At 41.7% G+C, this 26,207-nt stretch overlaps 1 protein-coding gene across 1 annotated transcript in view; it reads left to right on the forward strand.

Annotated features, from left to right (window-relative positions):
- LOC122402644 overlaps positions 1-21,022 on the forward strand; it is a 53,985-nt gene extending 32,963 nt beyond the window's left edge. Inside the window, exons 33-52 of the mRNA XM_043405604.1 lie at positions 5-171; positions 738-1,022; positions 1,556-1,736; positions 1,821-2,035; positions 2,179-2,463; positions 3,851-4,025; positions 8,773-9,113; positions 9,184-9,412; positions 9,741-9,938; positions 10,020-10,223; positions 10,332-10,495; positions 10,822-13,716; positions 14,217-14,436; positions 15,198-15,510; positions 15,550-15,992; positions 16,665-16,850; positions 17,306-17,821; positions 18,475-18,572; positions 20,278-20,458; positions 20,553-21,022. Of these exons, the coding sequence (XP_043261539.1) occupies positions 5-171; positions 738-1,022; positions 1,556-1,736; positions 1,821-2,035; positions 2,179-2,463; positions 3,851-4,025; positions 8,773-9,113; positions 9,184-9,412; positions 9,741-9,938; positions 10,020-10,223; positions 10,332-10,495; positions 10,822-13,716; positions 14,217-14,436; positions 15,198-15,510; positions 15,550-15,992; positions 16,665-16,850; positions 17,306-17,821; positions 18,475-18,572; positions 20,278-20,458; positions 20,553-20,662 (7,406 nt within the window). The 3' untranslated portion in view covers positions 20,663-21,022. The remainder of the gene's footprint in view (positions 1-4; positions 172-737; positions 1,023-1,555; positions 1,737-1,820; positions 2,036-2,178; positions 2,464-3,850; positions 4,026-8,772; positions 9,114-9,183; positions 9,413-9,740; positions 9,939-10,019; positions 10,224-10,331; positions 10,496-10,821; positions 13,717-14,216; positions 14,437-15,197; positions 15,511-15,549; positions 15,993-16,664; positions 16,851-17,305; positions 17,822-18,474; positions 18,573-20,277; positions 20,459-20,552) is intronic.
- Positions 21,023-26,207: the final 5,185 nt, after the last annotated feature.

A 26,207-nucleotide genomic window follows, 5' to 3' on the forward strand; every position in this document is an offset into this window, starting at 1 on the left:
GTAGCGTCAGAGGCCGGTCAGGAGAAACCATGTTTCACAACACCCCTATCGAACGCAATGGGTAGAGCAGGTCAGAGAATAAAACTCGAATGCGAAGCGAGAGGAAATCCCACGCCCACGTTGACTTGGTACCACGATGGACGACCGATCGAGGAAACCATGAACTTGAAGGTAAATTATTTCATGCGTGTCTTAAACTCGAAAGACAATATTCAATATGTTTTATTCAAATTATACTTACAAACATTTACGTAGTTACAAACAATAGTACAGTTTATACAAATGTATTTAAAACAATTATTTCTACTGACTGCAAAATTAAATTAAAAATTCACTCGCTAAATTAATTTGCACGTGCATACTGAATACAAATTGAAAAGGAAAGTTAGTTCTCCTTAAAAAAATGTAATTTGAATGATTTTAAAAGTTCATTTGAGTACGATAAATGTATATTCCAACGTCGGAGCGATGTTCATTTTAAGAATCATTAGAATAAACCGAGTGAGGTATGAGTTTTCTAATCGTGTATTTGATGGAACGATAAGGTCTTGAATGAAAGTCAAGAAAGTTTTCCTCGTGTCCTCTCGCTTCCACAATCCCTTCTTCGATCCGATACGAGCATCCCCCGGTATTTTTAGCGACTTGCACGCGCCGAATTCAAAATAGAGCAACGCGTCGAGGCGGGAAAACGAAGAGCTGGAATCGAGAGCTCAGGGTGTCGTGATTCGCTGTTTCAGATACAAACGGACGGGAATCGGAGCAACTTGGTAATCTCGGAGGCGTTCGCGAAGGATGCCGGATGTTACATGGTAGTCGCTAGGAACGAGGCTGGCGAGGCAACGGTGTCCTGTCACGTTTCCGTCAAGGGACGTCTTCCCCACGAAACCAGCGACTCTGAGCCTCCTTGCAGCGACATGGAACCCGTCGTACCCAAGATTCAGATGCCCTTGAAGGATCTCAAGGCTCAGGAAGGCCGGTCCGTTCGTTTGGATTGCGTGATCGTCGGTCAACCCGAACCAGAAGTGAGTCTGCTTCAAAGTTTTATAGCCAAATTCTAAGAAACTTTTTCTGCTTGGTCTTTAAGACTAGATTTACGGATTGATCCAATTTGACTCGTTTAAAATCTTATCGCTATATACATACAAGACAACGGAGAAATTTAAGGACTTCCAGGAGAATAACCAACACGTGTTGCTCTATAGAAAGAGGTTATAATTTATACATAACATATATACAGTTTTTACAGATAAAATGGTTAACTAGTTACCTATAGAAAGAGAAACGAGAATTTAAGTCTATTCTCCTCACTGACTTACTCCTAGTCCTATTCTTTTATTTACCGTTATCTATCGATCACTTAGATCATTGCACATGTGCCTTTTACACAATCTCCCTCTCTATTTTACTTTCTTCCTCTCGTTTGGGTCTCGATATCCTGATTAGAGGGCGCGCTGAGCTACTAACCTCAATTAAAGAAAGTATTCTTTCTTTACATACATACATAAAATATTATTTTCTAAATACATATGCTAAATACGAGTTTTTGTTGTCACAGGTGATCTGGTATCACGACGAGCAACCTGTGAAGGAATCCGCCGACTTCCAGCTGCTGTTCCAGGGTGACAAGTGCTCTTTGGTCATCCACGAGGCTTTCTTGGATGACGCTGGTGTGTACAAAGTAGTCGCCATTAATTCTGGCGGCGAAGCGTCTAGTCAGTGCACATTAACAGTGACTCGTACGTACGACGACTTGGTTAAACGGAAACCATGTTGCACGACGTGCATGGTTCGCTAAAAGAAAAACAATTGTTTTGATTCAGCGGTCTCGGTTCCTGACGAGCTGGACAAAGCGCGACCGGAAGTCGAGGAAACGTTCGCCGCGGGTTCGCCGCCAAAATTCGTCAAGCTTCCAACGGACTCGTTGGTAGCCGAGGGAGAGAACGCCATCTTCGAATGCGCGGTGATCGGAGAACCGAAACCGGAACTAAGATGGTTCTCAGACAGCGTCGAAATCACTGCCAACGAAAGAATCTTGGCAAGTGTTTACAATAACAAATATTAACAAAGATCAAAGAGATGCACTTGACACTAAAAACCCCTCTAAAATGTCTGATATTTCTTTAAGGATAAGCGTTTAATTAATTTCCACTAAACTATCTAATATTATTTGATGTTCAGATGAAGCAGACGGAAGATGGAACAGGCATTTTAAAAATTTTATCGGCGATCCCCGAGGACAGAGGAAATTACGTGGTGAAAGCCACCAACGTCCACGGGAAAGCAAAGGCTTTCGCCAGGCTAGTCGTAAGATCGTTGGGCGATTTTCGAGGAAAAGAGGAGTTTGTTCAGATGGAAGAAAAATTGATCGCACCCACGTTCAAGGAAAAATTTGAAAGCAGAAACGTCCCCGAGGGAGTTTCCACGAAATTCGAATGCATCGTTGTTGGAAAACCTTCTCCAAAGGTAATCTGATACTTTGAAGCAAAGAATACACGTTTGCAAAATCTCCAATCGACTGACAATAGTCAAGTTCACGGAACTTTTGATTAGAGACGATAAATTAAAAAATTTCCCTGTAATGAAACGGTATTATCAAACGTATGAAAAATATTAGTTAAGTCCACAGATTCTAGATTTTGATAATTCAATGATTAACTTGCGAAAATTTTTTATTCTGCAATGTGTAAAAATTGCTTTAAAGTTCTGTGTGGAAATTTAGTAAAATTCAATCATTTTTGTTCAATTAGAGTATTAACGTAATTAATGACTGTGTGAATATTGTAGAAATAATGTCGTCCTAAAATATTTTAATACTAAATTTAAATTTATAAAATAAGAAGAGCTAGCCTTCGACCGGCGATTAATTATTTTTCTACATAAATAGGGTGATGTTTTCTTCGAAATGAAACTTTCGAGTCTCATTTGTTTTTATTCAAGGACTTTATTTAAGTAATTTTCAAAGAGGATATAGGAAAAAGGCAAAGGACGTTTGTATCTTGTTTGGTAAACGAAGAAGTTGGAGCGTCGTAAATCTCGCGACGGTTTCATCGGTAAAAGCAATTACGCGAACAAGAAGCGTCTCGAACTGTGGCGCCAGATCGAGAGCCGTGATTCGAAGGTGTCGGGACGCGTGAAAGATAGGGTGCAAAGTTGGCCGGCCTGTCAGGAGGTAGCCGACCAAGAGTAATTTCGTGCCTCCGGGTTATATTTAAACAGGAACAATGTACCTGATGTGGAAATTCGCGGACGCAGCCGCGGCGCGAGGAACTTCGTTAAATTTTCTCTGACACTCGCGGATCAGGTATCGGTACGTGCATTTCCCGTTGCCTGGTTTATTCAATTCTGTGACAAAATTGATCCACCATTTACATATATCGATCATGTGCGCCTGAAACTTAAGAAACGAGTCGATTTTCGACAATTTTCTGTGACGTGATCAACGTTTAATATCGTTACAAAGTTTAAAGTTAATAAAATGGCCAGTCGGTTTTCGTTTTTTTATAAATTAACAAATTAAATATAAAAGAGTTTTTTCGAGCATGTGGATTTTCTGTGGTATTCTCGAATTAGGTATCGGTGCGTGCGTAGATCATGAATTTCTATTATAGAATCGATCGTATGCGTTTTAAATTTAAAATATTTGTTGATCTTTTAAATTTTCCATGACGTTCAAGGTCTGAGTATTAATTTTTATTGTTTCGTGTGTGTATTTCCCGCGTTCACGATAATTGTTTAATTTTAAAGTCATTTGTTTTTGTATTTAAATTAATTTGCGATGATATATTTTATTTAGTCAAATAACAAATATACGTTACAAATTCGTTGAGGGAGTTGCACGTCCGATTTTCAGATCCAATGGCTGTTTAACGACCGTCCTGTTCATGGAAAGGACTTCTTGGTGTCTGTCAGCGGGGATAGGCAGGTGCTGACGATTCCGGAGACCGGAAGCACGCATGTCGGTACGATTTCCTGCGTGGCGGAGAACGCTGCTGGCAAAGCGATCTGCACTGCTCGGTTAGAGATCGGTAAGTCACGCTATTATGTCTATCAAAGCAATTAGTTTATTATTCTAATCGTTATTTCGACGCGCGAATTATAATCTATTTACAATATGTATTTACTTGGTGGGTGAACCACTTCAACCTTATCATATGTAGGTGTCGCCATTTGGCCGCGAGATTATGAACGGTTCAACGCGTTTTTTAAAATCCTGTAACCAGATTTTGATTTGAAAAAATATTTCGTTCAAGTTCCAACGCGAAATCAATTTACTTTTAGGAGAATGTTTAATTCGTGAAGTGTCAAAATTTCGTGGCCGCGTGAAATGGACCGTCGATAGTTGGAAACGGAACAATTTTTATCGGGAGCCTCGGTCGCGTAGAAATCGTTTACACGATGCCAAAATATCACCGAAACGCCCGCAACGGTGCCACCAACAGAGTTATTAATACTCGTATAGCTAAGTCGAATGGAAGCTTCATTCACGACGGGGCTGATGTTTGGTCGACAGAGTATTAGTATTTCGCGAATGGCAGAGAAAGACGGGGCACGATATCTCGATCTATAAGCAAAGAGGACGACATTACGCCATCGGCGAGGACTGAAATTCGACACCGGCCCGATGCTTTTCGCTGAAAAATTCGAGCGTTGCGCCATCTTCCAAACACCAATAAATACCTCTCAGGCGTTTCGTTGTATTTCATTTTCTAAATTAAATTTAAATTTTTCGAGGATCCTTGGAGACTTGAAAAAATAACAAGTATTATATTTTTTGTTTGACAATTTTTAGTCATAACGAAACGAGTGATTTTTACAACTGGATCGTTTGAAACGATAGTATCAAAAAAAAAAATATTCGAGCGTTGCGCCATCTTCCAAACACCAATAAATACCTCTCAGGCGTTTCGTTGTATTTCATTTTCTAAATTAAATTTAAATTTTTCGAGGATCCTTGGAGACTTGAAAAAATAACAAATATTATATTTTTTGAGATCACGAAACGAGTGATTTTTACAACTGGATCGTTTGAAACGATAGTATCGTGATTTAATCGTAATTTTATTTCGAAATGAAATTTTTGGTGGCGAGACGATAGTCCGTGATCCATTGCCTTGGACCGAGTGTTATATGGAAAGGAGGGTCTTATTTTTAACTGGGGCGACTAAACAAACTCTTTTCTCTTCTTTCACCGACGAAAAGTCACTTTGAGTCACGACTAATATTAGGTCGGTGCACATGCCGCGGCAATTAAATCTGACGTTTCTACGCCCACCTGTACGCGTTCGTGCTCTTATACGTGCCGCGTAAAAACATCCGTTTAGCAATGTTTCAGCATATCTACATTAACAGGATCAAATAGCGGAACGTTCGAAATTAATTTTAATAACGACAACCGTTTGAATGAAACTGCAAACGAAGACAAAATTAGAGAACAATATCCTTGGTAATTTATTTTTAAGACCACTTTCCGTCTCGAAAATTCTTACTTTTCGATTGATTTTCTGACACTTTAGATAAATTCTTGACAACATCGCAAAGGTTGCTTTTACTGCAAGATATTTCACAATCTTCACTCTGTATAGAACTAGCTTTTTTAAAAGAAACATTTTAAACAAATATCTTTATGAAAAAAGTGGCTATAACAATCGCGCCAACGCTGTAAACATTTCGTGCGTCGTTTTGACCTTGACATTCGTTGTCATAATAGTAACAGATATGCATTTGGAGGCATTACATCACTCTGTAGGAACGCATAGTAACGCAAGTGCGAAACCTAATCGCACATACTTCAATAGAGACAAATCATATAAAATATCTCGCGAACTAATCATTTTTTACCGTTTCGTTCTCACACTTTTTCACCTGGAATGACGAGAGGATTCGATTTATTCAACAAATAACATACATTTCTGATAAAATAATTGTACAGTCGTTAAATGCCATTGCACTTATAGAAAAATATTGGGGGAAAAATTCCAAAGTACTAATATTAATTGCGATTTAGTTGCGACGATTAAAAAATTTTCAATCGAAATGAAATTAATCGATCGATGTGGAAGTCTGGTTCCGTCCTTCTTGAACAGGTCAGTTCCGGGATTTCCGTGTATCACGGCGTTGAGAAAAGCTCGTCTTCGTAGCTCTTTCTCTGTTTCGGCCGGTACAGAAAAGCTCGTCTTCGTAGCTCTTTCTCTGTTTCGGCCGGTGCACACACGCAGAAACGACGTTATTTTTGTCGGCACGAATACCCGGCACGTAGCCTAGTCCAGAGTCGCTAACCCAGGGAATTTAAGCGCGTCTTCTTCGGGGAGTCACGCTCCTAGCGAGTCGCATCGGTACCACGAGCCACCGTTCACCCATAAATCGTTCTCTCATCCTGTCATCCTCTTCAACAACCAGATCAGCGTTTCGATTTCACCCCAACCCCCTCCCCTGAGGTAATTTTCAAAGTACTCGCTCTTTAGATTCGTTGAAAGTTTATTTCGTGTGAACGTTCCGCGGCGCAAAGTGGCACGCGAACGCAAGTGTTTTATCGACAAAAATAATTTTCTCTTGGAGAAACAAGTTTCGAATCCAGGAGAGGAACTTGTTTGTGTCGCGCGTGCAGCGTGTCAGTCGGCAGTCAATAGTCGATTGGATACGACCAAAGTGGCTGAACGTCTGGATCTTCGTTAGAGACGGATTTATTCGACAAATGCGACAACGACTAAGTTCTTCGCGCGATCATCGTAAAGTGTGACGATTCGAAGATCGATCTTTGAGCTTGCAACTCGACCGATAACGAAGATTAGGAATAAAATCTAGCATATCGTGTAGGTACAAGTCAAGTGGCGATTTTTTTGACCAATCATTTATCAGTTTTTATTACTTATATACCGGGTGTCCGACCACACCTGGGAAATATTTTAATGAGCGATTCTAGAGGCCAAAATAAGTCGAAAATCAAGAATACCAATTTGTTTATCGAGGCTTCGTTAAAAAGTTATTAACAAAATTATTAATAAAATTGCTCCATATACACGAATTTATTTCTCGAAAGTGGATAGGATTTTGAGGGTATGTCTAATGACCAAAAATTAATATAATTGACTCCTGCAACAGAGAATAATTTTTTTAGAACGATTTGAAATTTTTTAATTTTCTCGAAAAATTTCACATTCTCAAATTTTTTTCGCGAAAGTGGATAGGATTTTGAGTTTATGTCTAATGATAAAAAATGATTGTAATTGACCCTAGCAACCGAAAATAATTTTTCCAGAACGATTTGAAATCTTTCATTTTCCCTGAAAAATTAAGGCAATTAAGGCCCTGTCGATTTTCCTTAAACATTCGATTTTCATTTTTAATCATTTTGTTTGACACTGTACAGAAAAGTTGTCTAATCCTTTTTTGTAGATACCCATGAGATCTACTTCAGAAAAAAGTTTCATTGAAATATACTCACTATTGTAGGAGTTATGGCTGTTTGAAAATTAGACCATTTTTATGGGGTTTTTCTCATTTTGCGGAGTCAAGAAATAACTTTTCGAATATTTTTGGACTTGGCACGTATTCCTTAGCAAAATACGCGTAGTTTGCTTTTTTAAACATTAAAGTCGTGCAATCCGTTCAGGAGTTATGACATTTTAAAGATTCGCATGAAATTTCGAGGTAGCATTTCTGGCCAGATACTATGTTTTCGGTAATGAATTTTTTTCTCGAAAGTGCGTAGGAATTCGAGGGTATACGTATTGACCAAAAATGATTGTAATTGGCCCCTGCAACCGAGAATAATTTTTTTAGAACGATTTGAAATTTTTTAATTTCGCCAAAAAATTTCAGCACCTATTTGAACTTTTTTCTCGAAAGTGGATAGGTTTTCCGAATAGAATTTTGTGTCTAAACGTTTGAACTCGTTTGAGGACAAGCGTTAATTTTTGCAAAGACACGGGCACTATTTCGAAGACTCGGTTAGATCGCGTACGACTTACAAATTGTGCCCCAGTGCTCGATTTCTCGTCGCGGTAGGTGAACGATACTATTTCTGTCGTCGATTGTAGGCAAACCACTTCGTTACCCGGTCGAAGGGTTCTCGGGCTATTTCATCGGCACCCCGATACCGCTTCCAAACTTAACTTTTACGGTTTCTCGCGTCCCGTGAAGTTCAGGGATCGCGTTAGCTTCCCAGTAGAATTCGTGTCGAACGTTTCGCGATTCGCTCGCGAATTTGGGACAAATCATCACGAATTTCGCGGTCCAGATTTTCGCGTCGGGACGAATTCTCGTTTCGAATGCAGAAAATTTGGTGACCAGCCAAAGAGTGTCACTTCTTTCGATCGCCGCGGAATATAGAATTCGTGATAAATGGCATAGTTACATGCTGCTATTTCGATCGAAATACTGTCTCTCATATTTTATAATCGTGGAAGACGGAAATCGTCTAGAATTTCCGTTTCGATTCGAGTAAAAAATGGTGGTCTATTAATATCAAAGCTGATGGTTTTTTTAATATCACGATCATTCGAGACGATCGATATTTATTTTTATTTTAAATATTCTACTAAAAGGAGAACAGAAGATATAGTTGAAGTGATCACCTAGTTTCAGCCTTGCCACTCACTTCTCCCCTTTGAAACGATTAGATCAGGGCGCTTATAAAAGGTATGCCTCGTGTGTACCGTTTGTATTATTAAATTCGGGGCTTCCTGGTCGTATAGTTATGACGAATAAAAATTCGAAGGCTACGGAGCAGAAGGTAGTCATCGGTCTATTGATAACTCGATTGATCACTGTCAGGTGGCTGGCCAAAGGAAGAAAATAAGGTTGAGGAGAGGGTGTTCGAGCTAGTCGAAAGATTACCAAGCGAGGAAATGCACGCGGCAAGTAGTAGCGAGAAGCAGTTCTGCGCGGAGAAAATGGCCGCGCTCGGGGGTGAGAACGAAACGATGACCAAGATGTCCCAGACCATCACGGAATCCTCCACCACGCACACCACCACGAAAAAGGAGTATATCTCGTCGATGATGTCCTCGACCACGTCCAAGTCTGGACAGGAACCCACCAGCGTTTGCGTGAAAACCACCGTTCACAGCACCGAGCAATCCGCGTCGGAAAATGAAGCACCCCCCGTTGTCCAGGTACAATATTCAAGTTTCATCGAACATATATGTATATATTTATATTGTATCTTATCGTAATGCTGTACAGTCGTACAAAGTGGAAGAACACGAGAAGATCATACAGGACCAACCAGGCGAAATTCGACAAGAAAAGACGGTGGTCGTATCTCAGGACGAGGAAGGAATCAAAAGAGACATGAAAACTGCACAGATACCAAAACCAACCAGGAAATCAACCGCGCCAAGATTCGTGTCACCGATCACAGGCATGATCGTAGATCAGGACACCGACATTGTCTTTGAAGGAATCATTGATGGTAAGATAGCAAAAATATTGATGTCCTTCACAAATTCCAACCCCCCACCACCTCTCTGAACAATATATAATTGCAAAAAACAATTTTTGTTTTGTAACATTATATTACATCCCTAGTCAATGAACTCTTGGAATATTTTACTTTAAAACGTTAAAATGTTTCAGTAAAGGTGGATGACATTCGTTTTTGGCAAGCACGCCTCCCTGTCATTAAATCATAAAACGGTCGCTTATAAAATATTTGCAGCTGCACGAGCAATTGTACTCTCGGCAGAATATTTTGTCGTACAGTAACATAACTTTACAATTATTTATTATATCTTTCGTAGGCTACCCTCAGCCTTCGATCAGCTGGTCAAAGAACGGGCAAGAACTGAAGACGAAAGATGGAATGGTTCTAAGTTACGCTCATAATCATGTTCGTCTCGAACTGAAGAACGTTAACGTGAAAGACGCAGGAAGATACACTTGCACCGCGAGCAACGACGTTGGATCTGCCAGCAGCACGGCCGATCTTGTTGTCAAAAGTAAAATGGCGTTCCACTTGTTTCTTAAAACCGCCTGACCCGCGAATTCCAACAATGAAACTATTTTTTAATAAATTGCAGAAACGATATTCCCACCAGTGTTCGGTAGAAGACTCCAGGCTCAAGTTGTGAAGCGCGGAGATCGCGTTAACATGGAAGTAGAAATCACAGGAACCCCGGAACCCACCGTTACCTGGTTCAAGGACGACATCCCGATCAAGGAACGTCCTCCTGAATTCAGAATTAAGCAACAAGGCAATTGTTACATGCTGATCATCGACAAAGGTATGTTTATATTAGCTCGATCGTTGATTATCGAAATTACAAAATTTTAAATCATTCTGAAAAAATTATTTTTGGTGAATAAAAACATACTATCGTACATCCGTTTAGCTAACAAGGATCATGCTGGAAAGTACATGGTTAGGGCAACGAACGCTGGCGGGGAAGCCCAAAGCATAGCCGACTTCGCGGTTTTCGAGCCAACGCCGGACACGATGGTCGAGGTTCACAAAACCGTCATTTACGAGAACATGCAGGACAAGAAAATCACTCAGGTAACCATTTTCTTGCCACAGATACTATTTTTCATAATTAATAATTATCACTACATATATCGAATAACTTGAATATATAGAATTTAAATTTTTAGTGAAATAAAATGTAACAAAATATATTTTCAGAACTAGCAATTATGCAAAATCAGTCTTAAGAAGTTTTAAAGAAAATTTCTAGATCTTCCAATAAGAAAACAGGTTTATCAGCGTGTAATTTCTAATTTCTAAAAATCTCGATAGAAACTAAAATAATGGAATTTCCAGTAAACGCGGTTAAGAATAATTTTTATCACGGAGCATAAATTTCTGTATTCGTATTTACTTAGTCCGAGGAAAAGAAGGGCGAAGACTCTTCCATGAAACAGACAAGCGAATTACTGACGAAAACGATCCATCCAAGCACCGTGATAAAACTGCCACCGAGCGTGACATCCTCGTCGATGTCTGAAACGACCCGCACGATAGAGAAGATCGGAGAGCCGGAAATGCAGATGTCTCGATCGGAAAAGATCTCATCGACCGTCGAGTCCCATCAGACGGAGACTAAATCCGAACAGAAATTCCACATGAAGCTGGAACATCAGACACCGTCGGTGCTAGAGCCGAAGAAAGAAGAAAAAACAACAACGAAGGAAGTGATTCGCGAAGAGAGGAAGGTCGTTGAACCGAAAGCTACGGTCTTCGAAGAGAAATCAGTGATCGCGAACGAGAACATCGAGACGTCGACGATAGCCAAGAAAGACGCTCTGAGCTTCTTCGAATCGATGACGAAGGAAACCGAGACGGGGCCAAAGCGTCCGAAAGAGATGATCAGATTGGTGGACGACACTGACGGCCACGAAGTGAAGGTTGGCAAACTGACGAAGAACTACGAACGATCGACCACGTTCCAGGAGGTGAAGAAGCCAGAGCCCAGACCTCCGGAGCTACAAACTACCAAGAAGGCTGTTCACGAGATCTTCACGAAACTGGAACAAGGGAGTGGCCCGTCTCGAGGCGTGGACAACAAATTGTTCGACTTCCCTTACGAATCTTACAAACCTGTAGAGACTAAGAAGACAGTGACGGAGGAGACGATCACCTCGGGATCCACGTCGTCGATGATGTCGAAAATGGAGACTCGATCGGAGAGTTCCGAGGTGGTGATGGGTGGGTTCAACCTGGTACCAGAACCACCACCGGAGATCGGTTACATGCCAAAGCCCGAGGAGATAAAAAAAAAACGCCCTGACGTGTCGATCAAAGCGAAGCAACTTCAGGAATCCTTCGAAAAGACCCTGTCTCCCATCGATGCGCCGATCGGCGGTGTCAAAATCTTCCCCTCGCCCTCCCCGAAAGTAATCGAAACCCCGAAATTCGCGCCAACGTTTTCCATGCCACCTCCGCCCTTCCAGCTCGATAAGAAAGAGATAGTGGAGGAGGTTTGTGTGAAGAAGGACGTAAACGAGAAGAAGGATCACGCAGCAGCGTTCAGGCCAGTCTCTCCTAGCAGACCATGGTCCTCGTCCTCGGACGTGGAAACGAGATCCCACGTGTCCACCGATCTCTCCGAGTACAGGTGTCACTCTGCCGCCTCCAGTCATCAGGAGATTTTACGATCTGCCTCGCCCAGGCCGTCGGCCGACGCTTTGGCGATGGAGAAGTCCTGGGCGAAGAAGTGCGCCGATTCCAGCAGGAAATCTTGGCCCCCGCAGGAGGACACCACCACCAAATTCAAGCACGAGTGGCAGACACCTCCCGAGGAGTACAAAACCTCCTCCAAAGAGTTAAAACGAGAAGTTGAAGAGTCCCCGGAAGGCAGAATCAAGAAGATCAGCGAGTCATCGAGCAGTTTGGAGAGACGTTCCTGGAGCACCAAGCAAGAAGCGACAGAGAGAATCGTTACTAGAGCCCCGTCGCCCCCAAAAATTCAACCCATCATTTACAACGCCGAAACGATCAAGGTGGATCACACGGTGAACAAGATCGAAGAGAAGTCTCTGTACGAGAAGTACAGCAGCGAGTCCGATACCAAAAAGTCAGAAGTGTCGGAGAAGATCGAGCAGTTCAATTCCAAGAGTCGCTGGATGGACGATTTGAAAGCCCCGAGTTTGGTCAGAAGCGTCGAGACGCCCAAGAAACCAGCACCGATCGATCAGATTATCCTCGAGCCGGGTCCACCTCCAGAAATCGGTTACATCCCAGCACCAATGAGAGAGACGAAGGTGGAAAAGCACGTGGAAGTGAGTTTGGAGCATCACCAACCAGCCAAGATTCCACCAGGCGGTGTCAGAACTATACCTTCGTCTCCCAAAAGGGACGAACCACCCGCATTGCCACCGAAAGATGTTAGAATTACTCCACCACCGCTACCAGCCAAGCAATCAGCTCCTCCAGAACCTTTGGAACCGTTTCCGTTCAAGGCAACTCCGACTTCACCGGCCACCAAGCCAAAGGTAGCTCCTCCACCCACGCCCACCAAGTTCGTGAAAGGATCCTTTGGCATGGAAAGCGACTACGAGTCGGATATGGACGGTCACATGAAACCAAAGTGGAGACCGTACGAAAGCGACAACGAAGAGCCGCGTTATCGGAGGGTCCAAGCTCCGGTGCCCAAGCAACCGACCAGACCAAAGTCCACCGAGCCAGAGCCTCTTCCTCCCTCGAAATTCGAGGTTCCTCCGGAATCCGGCGGTTCATCCAAGTCAGTGATCACCAAAGAGCAGGAGAAATTTTCCAAGAAGACCACTACTACCCTGAAGAGGCAAGAGAAGGAGACGAAACAACAGACGTATCATCAGGTCGTACCACCTGCGCCGGTGGAATTGAAACCCGGCTCTCCTCCGATTTACGTTCAACCAGTCAAGAAGCCAGAATCTCCAAAGTTCAAGGTGAAAACGTTCCAGCAGGAGAGTGGTTACATGGCAGACACCGACGAACCTTTCCAACAGAGAAGCTCCATCTCGTCCATGCAGAAAAGCTTTGGTAAACACGAATCCTCCTCGTCCACTACGTCTCACATGGAGTCACGTTCGTCTTACTCCGAGAACCGATCGGAATTCTTCGAAACCAAGAGCTACGGAAGTCATCATCAGCATCAGCAGCAGCAGCAGGAACAGATGCAATCGTTTGCGCCATCCGTGACGCCCGCCGTGAAGCAACCGGTTCAGCAACGTAGCACCTTCGTCGAGAAGAGTTATGCTTCCTCCGGCACCTCACCATCCAGATTCATGTCTACGAAGGTTCGAGAGCTGACCGTGTGTCTGCATCGCTTTTTCTGCACGCAGGCCAGATTAGTTTCCAGGGAGAAGAGATCTTAGCGGCTAGAGTGCTGCTATAGTGTGTTTTTTACAAGTTTTAGGCATGAATTTACAAATCTTTTCAGGTGTTCGTAAAGGACTGGAGGTGTTACTGATTTACAAAATCAGTAAATTCATGTTATTTTTTAACCTACGGTGTGAAGGCTTGTATTTGTTTTGTTTAAGGTTGAAGTTGCTTTAGATAGTATGGTTTCTTTTTGTGTTTTAACACCATGTTGTATATTTTTTAACCCTCGGTTGGTAATACAGTGTACTCTCTTTTGGATGATTACAAGTAAAATAATGGTAAATTTGCATAGAGAAGTTTGAAAGAAAGATTATACGCGTATCTATGTACCAATCGAGGGTAAATTATATGTTTTTGATGTCAGTTTAGAGACGAGCGAAGTTAAAAAGTATCCTAATTTTCGTTGAACTTTTAGGAAACTGTTTATGCCACGGATCAAACGCAAAAGAAATTCGAAACGGCGAAGAAGATCCTGCCGCCCTCTCCGAGTCCTTCGAAATTCGTGAAGGGCGAATTCCGTGAAAGCGACTACGAGAGCGATTACGACGGCAGAATACCGGCACTTTGGAAGCCACGAGGTTACGAAAGCGACGATCAGTCTTTCAGACCCGTGAAACCCCATCTCGCTGGTCCAGGTATTTACGAATCCCAATATATAGACATTTTAGTTGTACGACTTTTAAATTCGGGAACAAGATCGAAAAGGAGATTTTAAGCGGAAAGAAAGCACCGTCAAAATAGTTAGAGGATCATCTAGTCACTTTATCCCTAAAAAAAGAATTTAATATTTGAATTATAATTTTTTTTTCTAGAAAAGAATATTTTATCGAATACAGTAAAATTAAAAATTGTTTCCAAGGGGGGTCGGTGTAACATAATCGACCAGCCGATACATCGATGGGTCTCTCATTCTTTGACAACTTTTTTCCAGCTTACAACAAGTAGTCCTCCTGGCAAGCTTTCTTCCCTTCTCGTTGTTTACCTCGCAAGACAAGTTCTCCTCTCTTCCTGCTTCGCTTGCTTCTCTCTTTTCTTCTCGGCCACTCGAAGTACGTACTTGAGTTTCCCCAGCTTTTTCTCCGGTTCTCCTTCCCCAACCCCCCTTGGCCCCGTGGCTAACAACCCTCTTCTTCTTCTTCTTCTTCTTCTTCTTCGTTTTCATCGCTTGCTCTCTATTCTGCTCGTCGCTATCACGCTGGTTTCACCTTCGTTCAGAATCCACAAAGACACCTGTAAGCAAAAAAAAGAAATGAAAACGCGGGAGATAATTAAAAGGAGAGCTCTGCGTCGCGTGAAACCGGTTGCCTCGGGGGTGTGTGGTGGTCCGCTTTCTTCGTCTCGCTGGCCCGTTGGTCCGTTGATGAGATCGAGGTCACCCGAGGGAACTATTTTCTAGCGATAGGAAAGCCAGCGTCGAAGGAGCTGCCCACGCCGCCGATCGAAGAGATATCGACGCGCGGAGCTCAGAGAACGAAGGAGCTCGAGAAGAAGAGCGTCGCGTCGAAACCCAAGACGGTTCTTCTACCCGGTTCGCCGCCGGAAATGGCGTACGCACCCCCGCAGCCCCGGACAACCTATTACGAGGCTCGTTCCGGGCCACCGTATCACAACGCGATCGGCACGGAGACCAAGAAGACGGTCAGGATGGACGAATCGACGGAGAACAGCCGGAGGATCGTCACCGTCGAGCAAACCAGTCGCGTGATCAAGTTTGCCGACAATAAAAAGACGGCTGCTGATTTTTCCAGCTTCGATGCTCAAAAGCAAAAGTCTCGGTTCAAGGTGCCTATGCCCAAGAAGTTTGTGCAGGGCCAGTTCAGAGAATCGGACTACGAGAGCGACATCGACACCAGAATCAGACCAAAATGGACGCCATCCGACAGCGACAAGGAGGAGCCGCGCTACAGAAAGGTTCAGCCACCGGCTGTCAAGTCGCCCAGGTCATCCAGCGCACCCGTCAGACAAGAACACGTCGTGTCGCCGATGGAGTTCGACACAGGACCGCCGGTACTGAAGAAACAGACCTCGATGACGCAGCTCAGAGACGAAAGTAGAACGAGAAAGCTAATAGATTCTCGGACGAAACTGCAGAGGGATATCACGACGTCCAAGCGGGACGAAGTGCTCAAGCCTGGCTCGCCGCCCGAGTTTGGATACGTTTCGAGGAGCGACGTGAGAAAGGCCGCCAATCGTAAGAACCACGTCAATCTCTTTCTTTACGTACGCTTATTTGTTGACGCAGGGTGCTTTTCTAACGTAAAATCGAACAAAATCAAAGAGAATCGATCGACGTGGCTAGTGTCTAGGGGGGGACGTAACTGAATTATTTGTCAATTACAGTTACTTAATTGGTAATAACGATTGGCGACAAAATAAACAAAAACAGACATTCCCGAAAGTAAAGAATTAACTGCTGAAATATCCAAATAAAGTATATATTCTGTTTTTGTTTAGTTTTCCGGCAATCATCATTACCAACTTAAGTATATGCTCATTTTGTGAGTAACTGTATAGAATGTTTACTAGATTGTAAAAATAATGCCAGGAAGAATTTGCTATCTGTAAACGTAAAACAGTTTTACTGAGAGAAAGACGTACATATACAGTAATGATTCTTAAAATAACATAGAATCATTAGAGCTCATTTTAAGAGTCATTACCGTAATATGTAGATACTTTGGATATTACCTTTGCTCGTCTTCTAAACTCTTGGTTACCTTTCGTTTAAATTATCGCTACGCATCATCGGCTTTTCATTACAATTCTCCGTCTCTCACACACATACACATACTTCCCTGGCCTGCTAAAAAATCGCTGGCAAGCTCTCTTCTCCCGTAACACGAACAATCTGAAACATCCGCAGACGTCGCGTCGCGTCACATGAGCGACATGACCAGCAGCTTCAAGTCGAAAACCGAGAGATTCGTCAACGACATCCAGTCGGATATGAAGCAGGGCAAGCCGATCCTGAAGCATCCGGTCGACAATCGAGCCAGCGACGGTGACGAGCCCCGAACTTACAGAGAGGAATCTCGAGTCTCGGAACACGGTAATCGTTTATCCACTAATTCGTTTATCGAATCACCGTAAACGCCATTAATATTCGGCCGCCATTATACCGCTACGTTACTGCTCTATTCTTACCTAGACGCTTAGGCGGTTTTACGTTTTACGTTTTATTTACTTTTGCACGTCGCAAATAGAATCTCTCGGAGAAGTTCGGGTCACCCTTACTCTTCACAGGCTCACACACTCGTTTTGAGACTTTAAGAATATTAAAGAAAAAGTTATGTATAGTTATGTAGGTGCCAAAATACGATTAGCAACCAGATATCTCATTGTCAAAACGATCTACGTAGCCTATCGGTGTGCACCTTTTCTAAACAAAACGGGGACTAAATGAAAAGAAATTTGACAGCAGCGAGTACAGGGAGTAAAAATAGCATCTTCGTTAAAAATAATGAGAAAGGACTATACAAAGTAAGAATACAATGACGAACACAGGAACGAAGCAAATCGATCCGGACACCGGCCTGATATACTTCAAATACGACTTTGGGTACGAGTTTGGGATCGTGTTGCCCGGCGAGGGCAAGAAGACGGTGACCAGCACGAACAGGACCATTCAGGGCCAGAGACGATCCAGCGACATCGAGGTTCCGATCGTCCACGAGTTCACCACGAGGAAAGAGAACGGTTTCGCGAAGAGAGCCAGCAGCACGACGTCGTCGGGCCGACAAGGGAAACCGGCGAGCAAATTCGGCACCTCGAAGACGGTCAAGTGGGAGCCAACGTCGGAGAGCGAGTTCTCGGAAGCGGAAGACATCCGAAACGCGAGAAAAAGGCATACCGATGGCGGGAACGCGATGGTGGCGCCAAGCCTCGTCATACCATGTTCGCCATCGCCGTCAAGATGGGACCACACGACGCCCAGTCCGCTTTCCTTGAGTCCAAGCTTACCGAGCCTCTCCCCAAGATACAGTAGTGCCACAGGACCACCCAGCAACGTCGATTCCGCAGGTACTGGCCTGCTTCTGCCTCGATACGCGTTTGTTTATTCGCCTCTATCTGCCCGGAGCCATCCACTTCGAAACTACTTTCGCCTTAGCTGCACCCAATTTCCGCCACTGCACGCACTCGCTTTCACCTTCTCCAAATTTTTCAATGATTTTGCTCGAGTTGTGATTCAGGAACCATGGGAAATATTCTAAATAATTCTTAATTGTTTAGAACATTGAAAGCTTACTTATTTGGGAGCCTAGACTATTGTTTGATTTCACTGCAGGAATATCTTTTCTGCTGATAAAGCGTTCGGAAGAAGCATGAAGAAACGAAAGGTTTAAGAAGGATGTTTATTTGAAAGAGTTTCAGTGTTGCTTCGTTCCTCTCTGTTTTACCTTGCTCCGCTCTGTTAAAAACTGCTTCGTTTCTTCTGGAAAGTTCAACGTTTATCCCGTATTCTTTCTGCCAGACCTCTGTTTCTTTGAGTTTCGGCTTTCCAATGCTTCCGTCCACCTCCATTTTTCCCCCAACTGAATTGCCATTGCTTGTGTGTTGCTACGCAATGGCTTTCGAATTATTCTCGCAACGAGAAGTACAGATTTCTATGCTGTCGAGTGTATCGCTGTCGTTCGATTGAGATTACTCGGGTTAAATCGAGCTGATTATTCTAGGATCACCGTGGCCAACCACCAATGGAGTGGCTTCGAGCAAAGAAGTGATTCAGCCTTACCTCGAAATACTACCGAAAAAGGCTCCTCTATTCATCACGGTAATTTATTTTTAATTAAATATTCTTGAAAATATTACGTTGGGGAAAAACAAATCCATTATTTTCATGTTCAAATATCTACCGTTTTTGTTTTATAATTTGTTGCCGTTCGATTAATAACTCGAAAATCAAAAATACCAATTTGTTGATCAAGGCTTCGTTAAAAAGTTATTAACAAAATTATTAATCAAATTTCTCCACCTATACAAATTTTTTTCTCACAAGTGCGTAGGATTTTGGGGGTATCTCTATTCACCAAAAATGATTGCAATTGACCCCTGCAACCAAGAATAATTTTTTTAGAATGATTCGAAATTTTTGAATTTTCGCCGAAAAATTTCACACCTTCTCGAATTTTTTTCTCGAAAATGGTTAGGATTTTGAGGGTATGTTTATTAACAAAAAATGATTGTAATTGACCCCCGCAAACGAAAATAATTTTTTTTAAACGATTTCAAATTTTTGATTTTCGCCGAAAAATGTCACACATTCTCAAATTTTTTTCTAGAAAGTGGTTAGGATTTCGAGGGTATGTCTAATGACCAAAAATGATTGTAATTGACCCTAGCAACCGAAAATAATTTTTTCAGAATGATTTGAAACCTTTCATTTTCCTTGAAAAATGTCAACACTACCCCCTGTCGATTTTCCTTAAACATTCGTTTTTCATTTTTAATCAATTTGTTTCACGCCCTACAGAAAAGTTGTCTAATACTTTTTTGTAGGTACCCATAAGCTCTACTTCAGAAAAAAGTTTCATCATAATATATTCACTATTGTGGGAGTTATGGCTGTTTGAAAATTGGGCAATTTTTATGGGGTTTTTCTCATTTTACCGAGTTAAGGAACAACCTTTCGAATATTTTTAGTATATCTACATATTCTGTGCCAAAATACGCGTCGACTGCCGTTTCAAACATTAAAATCGGCCAATCCGTTCAGAAGTTATGACGTTTTAAAGATTCGCATGAAAATTCGGGCAGACATTTCTGGCCATACATTATATTTTCGATTAGGAATTTTTTTCTCGAAAGTGCGTAAGATTTCGGGGGTATGTCTATCGACCAAAAATACTTATAATCGACCCCTGCAGCTAAAAATAACTTTTTTAGAACGATTTAAAATTTTTTAATTTTGTCAAAAAATTTCACACCTTCTCGAATTTTTTTCTCGAAAGTGGGTAGGATTTCAAGGGTATGTGTAATGACCAAAAATGAATTTAAGTGACCCCTGTAACCAAAAATAATTTTTTTTAAACGATTTGAAATTTTGTTTTTCGCCGAAAAATTTAGGCACCTACTCGAATTTTTTTCTCGAAAGTGCTTAGGATTTCAGGGGTATGTGTATTCACCAAAAATGATTGTAATTGACCCCTGCAATTGAAAATAATTTTTTCGTGAATGACTTGAAATTTTTTAATTTAATTGTTAATAACTTTTTAACGAAGCCTCCATCAACAAATTGGTACTCTTGATTTTCGTCTTATTTTGGCCTCGAGAATCTCCCTGTACGTCACTAGAGCCATCTAGGTGAAAAATAATGGATTTCTTTTTCCCCAAACTAATTAATTTTGAACGAAATTTCTTTTTCCAACAGCAACTTCACCTTATACTAGAATTTGTAGTTTATTTATATGTAGCGATTTTATAGATAATTTATATTACTTACTACAATTTATATTAAAAATTATTACCGGGAATTTCAGCCTCTGAGAGATATCGCGGTGGTGAGCGGACAAACAGCAAGATTCGAGTGTATCGTACAAGCTGAACCGCAGCCCAACATCCTTTGGTCCAAGGACGGTCGGATCGTCGAGAATTCTACGAGCTACGAAATCCATTATCGAAACGGTGTTTGTCGTCTCACCATTGTGCGAGCCTTTCCAGGTACACGCGTAATTAATTCTACTCGAAAGCTATCGTTATGTATATTTATAGGAAAAAATGAGATTTTGGTTAATCGAATATCTTTTTGTTGCAGAGGACGCTGGCACTTACGCGTGCACTGCGACGAATAGCTTAGGTTCGACAGTGACTTCTGCCACTTTGCAAGTGCCAGGTAACAGACGATCAGTATACGCGCCTATTTAATAATGGTCGAGGAGGGATTTAAAAGAAAAACGCAGCTAATACAAAGGTGGTGGAACATTGAGCCTCTAACTTTGATCGGCCGTAACAATCATAATTCGCCTTCGTTTCGTGTCATTGATCTTATCGTAAGAAAAAGAAAATCGATACAACGAACAGCTTCCGGTCGATAATCGATAGAAATAAACAAAACAAAAGAACGACGGATACAAACAAAGTTCGGCTTAAATGGTAAGCTCGCGTTGAAAACGACCAGAGACAACGAAATACAAAAATACAAAAAAAAAAAACAAAAAAAAAACAAAAAAAAAAACAAAGTATTAATTCTTAACGATTTTTTTCTGCATTTTGTATATGAAAATGATTTTGCGACGGGGGCGAGGAGAACTAGTCATCGATGACCGAAATAGTGAGAAGTCGAGGAAAATTCGGAAAAGCTGGTGAAAAGCTCTTTACTTGTTTTGATGAGCGCGTAGTGGGCTTCTTCGAATGCATTTTTTCTGTCGTTGTTACCGTTGAACGATTTGAAAACGCTTTTTAGTCGGTCGTTTTTCTCTGTTTCTATCTACTTCCTTTCATCTCTATCTTCTTTATCCACTCTTACTTCTCTATTCTCTTGTCGAGCACGTAGCATACGTATTTATAAATATTCTTTCCTATATCCTTTTTCTTTTTTTCATTTTTTTTTGTCGCCTGTCCCGTCATAGATCAGAGTCGCGGTAATTTTTGACGAGATTCGGAAGACCAGCGAGAAGCTGACGCTGAATGCTCCAGTGTCTTTCCCACCGAATAGTTTCGTGGAAATTTCGAGAGTTACTCGCGATCTAAAATTACCACCGCCGCCGTGATTCTGTTCGAAACGATGCTAGTCACTTGGTTAAGCTGAACGCGAGCAAGAGAATTTTATTTACTGTTAGGGGAAAACTGCGGGTAGCCGCAGAAGAAGGTTTCGTTCTCTGATATTGGCTTGTCAGGTGTATCCTTGATTGAAAGCTTCATCGCTTGTAGAGATAATAAAACGGAAGAAGACGATCGAAGACGATCAGAAATTGTTATCTACACTGTCATTCGTCGCAGCAACAATTTATTGATATATTGTGTAAATAAACGTGTGCTTCCTCTGCAATACAAAAAAAATACTTGGGTACTATGGTGTGACGAATTATTTTCTTCAACCCCTTTATTCCCCATTCTCCCTCTCTCACTCTCTGTTCTCTATTCTGTAGCTGATTGTTCTCTGCCGATAGTACTATGCATCCGCGACAAGTTGGCTAGTGTAAGGAACGCGGCTCTGATTGGTTCCCCCACTCTAAAAGGCGGAGCAAACTCCCTGAATTGTCCAGCTAGCCAACTTGTCGCGCACGCGCGGTACAATTTTCACTCGCTGGAGCAAAGCAACGCTGGTAATGGTGTAGAATGGGGTAGGTTAACGTAGTATCAGCATGCTGTAGTATAAGCAGAAGCGGGCAACTTTTATTACGATAACAAATACCAATTTTTAATCAATTTTTAAACGAACTCACGTTTACATTTTATTTGTGAAAATTCACGATTTGCAGACGAATCTAAAATTTGTATTCGTTGCTTCCGTATAAAATTTGTCCAACTTCGTGTATAAAGGGTGAAACGGTTAATTTTGCTGTTGTTTACAAGATGAAAACAACGACTTTCGAGAGCGTTATTGCGATACGTGTCTCGTTTCTTTTTCTTGGCGAACGGTGTGACGTAAGAAGGGAAAAATAAAGCGTTAGGAATAAACGGGACGTTCAATGCCGCAATAACGTATCGAAAGCATTGTTCCACCTTGCTCTTGTTGCACGATTAGTCATACGTATTTTAGGCAGTCACTTATTTTTGGAGGAGAAAAAGAAATATGTGGAGCGCAATTAACATTCGGGGTTACTAACACCAACACTCGCGCCCCTCTATGCACGCCGTGTGGGGATCTTGATTGGGCTTTTCCTTAATCATTCTCATCGCGGGATCACGTATATTTGGTCAAATGAAATTTAATACCTCTGATGTTCGAGAAACATTTAACTATCGGTAAAATCAATTTCCACATCTTATTATTCGAGCATCAGACTTATGTGCTTCGCGCGGAGTACCTGTAATGTATTTTTAAGCGTAGATTAATATTTTTGGAGGGATGAAATGCTCGAATGTTCCCATGCACGATGAACGGCTGTTGGATGATGCGGTATGAAAATAGACGGTAAGGTAATCCCGGAATGCGATGGAAAATGAGTCGACCATCCAAGAATAAACGGGAGAAAAACAAGCGGTTGCGATTGTTAAAGATCTCGGTACAATTTCCTCTCTTCTCTTTTTTTTTTCAGAAAATCGCGTCATAGGTATTCGGATTACAGAATCGTTCTTTCGGCAAATTATTCCTTGATCTTTTTTTGTAACGCATTTGTCAAATGGTTTCAGCGTGTCGGAAACTTTTCTATCGCCATTATACAGGGTGTTCGGCCACCCCTGGTAAAAATTTTAATGGCGGATTCTAGAGGCCAAAATAAGACAAAAATCAAGAATACCAATTTGTTGATGGAAGCTTCGTTAAAAAGTTATTAACAATTAAATTCAAAAATTTCAAATCGTTCTGGAAAAATTATTTTCGGTTGCGGGGATCAATTACAATCAGTTTTTATCATTAGACATACCCACGAAATCCTGCCCACTTTCGAGAAAAAAAATAGAGAAGGTGTGAAATTATTCGAGAAAATTAAAAAATTGCAAATCGTTGTGGAAAAATTATTTTCGGTTGTAGGGGTTCAATTACAGCCATTTTTGGTGAATAGACATACCCCCGAAATCTTGCGCATTTTCGAGAAAAAAATTCAGGACGGGCGGCACTTTAAACGTTAATAACTTTTTAACGAAGCTTCCATCAACAAATTGGTATTCTTGATTTTTGTCTTATTTTGGCCTCTACTATCGCTCATTAAGATTTTTGCTAGAGGTGGCCGAACACCCTGTATGTATACAGGGAGGTCTATGCAACTTGAGTTGCATGGTTTGAAAGGGTACGTTGATTTCAGGTGTACCGTCGCCGTTTTACGGTACTTATCGAGATCAAAATATCGGCGAGAGGACGATCGAGAGTCCACCGAAGTACGTGGCGCTCAGGGATCTGTTTCTGCCGCAAGAGAACGACGTGAAACCGAGTCTAACGAATCGTCAACGTTCGTCGTCGTTCGAGTTCGATCCGTGCGCGGATCACAGGTACGCGTTTCGATCGATCGAGAAATTACAGTCCGGGACAAAAAGATAGCACACTTACAAATTATTGTAATTTTGCGTTTATCAAACATTACAAATTCAGCTCTTTGTATGCATAGATTTTCAGACTGCCCTTACTGATACGTACGAATGAAATGAAACGAACCTTCCTTACTCTGTCGTAGAGTGTAACGAAGCAACGACTCATCGAGATGTTGTTCGTTTTAGTTACGCAGGTGGCAGCTATCTGGACGAGCAAAATGCGACGGAAGAATGCGCAGAGATAACAGCCAGAAATCCAATATCGCGACGGCTCGAGTATTCCGATTTCGAGGCGAACGGTTCGTTTCGCGATGCCTCTGATTTTTCCTTCGATCGCGAATACTTCACGCCCGCGCTGTCCAACGTCAAGCCAAAGAACACCGGTAAGTCGATTCGCTTATAATTACCACTACAGATGGGATCAAGTTCGATATACCGTTGTATTGAAAAAGAATTCGAACGAAACTTGAATAGTTTTGAGGTGTAATTAGTATTTTTCTACGTGGATGTTTAGATGACATTTGCCTTTCTGAACTGAAAATTAACCAAGCTTTTATTGCTACGACAGTGTAACAGAAAATACCGATCATTAAACATATTTCGATGACACAAAATGTATCATCGTACGCCTCTGAAAAGCTGAAACGCTTTTACAGCGCTTGTAGGCGATCCTTCACCTACTCGATACAAATAGAGTATCAATTACAGGAATCTAAAAATAATTGGTTGAAACCGCGACGCGCAGGTAGTATCATTATTTGAATCTATCAACATTGTTAATAAATTGGATTAGAAGAAATTCGCAGGCGTGAAGCAACGCGTTGGCTTCGAAGCGTTAAACGAGTATGAAACAGTGCTGGCATCGGTGGTCTGTCGCGTTGATTAATCTCGATCTTTAATTTCGAACCGAAGACAAGGGATTTTCGGAGAGGTTTGGTAACCCACATTCAGGGTCCTTCGGACGATTACTCGCACTCGTCCGCGAAAATAGCATTCGATGTAGATGCGTGTGCCCCAGGTGGGTATCCTCGTCGAATCTTGGCAGTTTATACACACGGAAAGCGTGTGTTGAACGCACACGGGTTTCTGGTAAGCTTCGAGGCGGACGTTGAATCATAGACCACGCACCCCTTTTCGCCACTTCACGTCGAGTATCCCTCGGGCCCTCGAAATAGACGCGTCGCTATGCGCTACCTTGGCGGACCACGGTGATTCACGAGTGACCCATCTTTCGAAGATCGCCAGAGACCGGTGTTATCGATCCACGGACGCGAATCTTACCAGATATTACTCCTATCTTGCTTCTCTATTCTCTATTACACGGATATTAGTATTTTTTTTAATCCTTTGCGCCCCAAGAATTAATTTTAATTCAAGCAACTGTCGTTTTGAAGAACATTAAAATTATCTTTAGAGACTGTAATAGTCATACATTTATGGGGTGAAAAATTTTCTATAGTTTGTCACGGATGAACAATGTTTGTGCAGACAAAATATTAAATTCATTAACATAAAGAAACAGGAAAAAACTATTTGTAAAGTATAAAAATGTAAATTGAATAATACAACGAATACACTAGCTTTTATATCTTTCAAGGTTGGCGAACGCTACTTTAAAACTAGCAGTTTCATAACGAAAATATGCCTCGAAATATCGCGATCAAATATCATTGATTCACTGATCGTACCGCAGAAAACTCTTCTAAAAATAATATTTAACAGTCATTGTTTCGTAGAAATGGAATTTAAAATTGTGGAGGATATTTTCGTTGTTGATACAATGATTAAAAATACTTCTACCTCGAATAATTTCTTTGAATGCAATCTGGCAATCCGTTCTACTTGGTACATGGTATTTTTTGATACCTCCTTCTGCTTATATTTTCAACTATTGCGTCAAGCGCAACAAGCAAAATAAGATACTTCGCTTACAGCAAAATTTATAATTGGAGCAACAAACTGTATGACACAGTTTGCTTAATAAATACAAATTTTTAATACCAGCCACCACGTTGAACATTGACGTTTATATATCATTAAAGAGTACAACATATTCAAATTAGAGGAAAAGTCGACATGGTATCTCCAAAGCGACTTTGGAGACTCGTATATGCGTGGTAAGCACGCGATGAACGAACGTGAGTAGATTCTGTCGTGATTGCGAAAGTTTTAGCGGCAAAAGGCCGAGTTTTCGCATGCTCCCGTATACGCGTGTGCCTCTCTTACCTCGTAACTCGAAACCAAAGCCATTGTACAGCGAATACGATTCTGGACTGGCGTA

This window comes from Colletes gigas, unplaced genomic scaffold (assembly GCF_013123115.1).
Source record: "Colletes gigas isolate AHSC1104 unplaced genomic scaffold, ASM1312311v1 Colletes_gigas_Sc00038, whole genome shotgun sequence".
Taxonomy (NCBI): domain Eukaryota; kingdom Metazoa; phylum Arthropoda; class Insecta; order Hymenoptera; family Colletidae; genus Colletes; species Colletes gigas.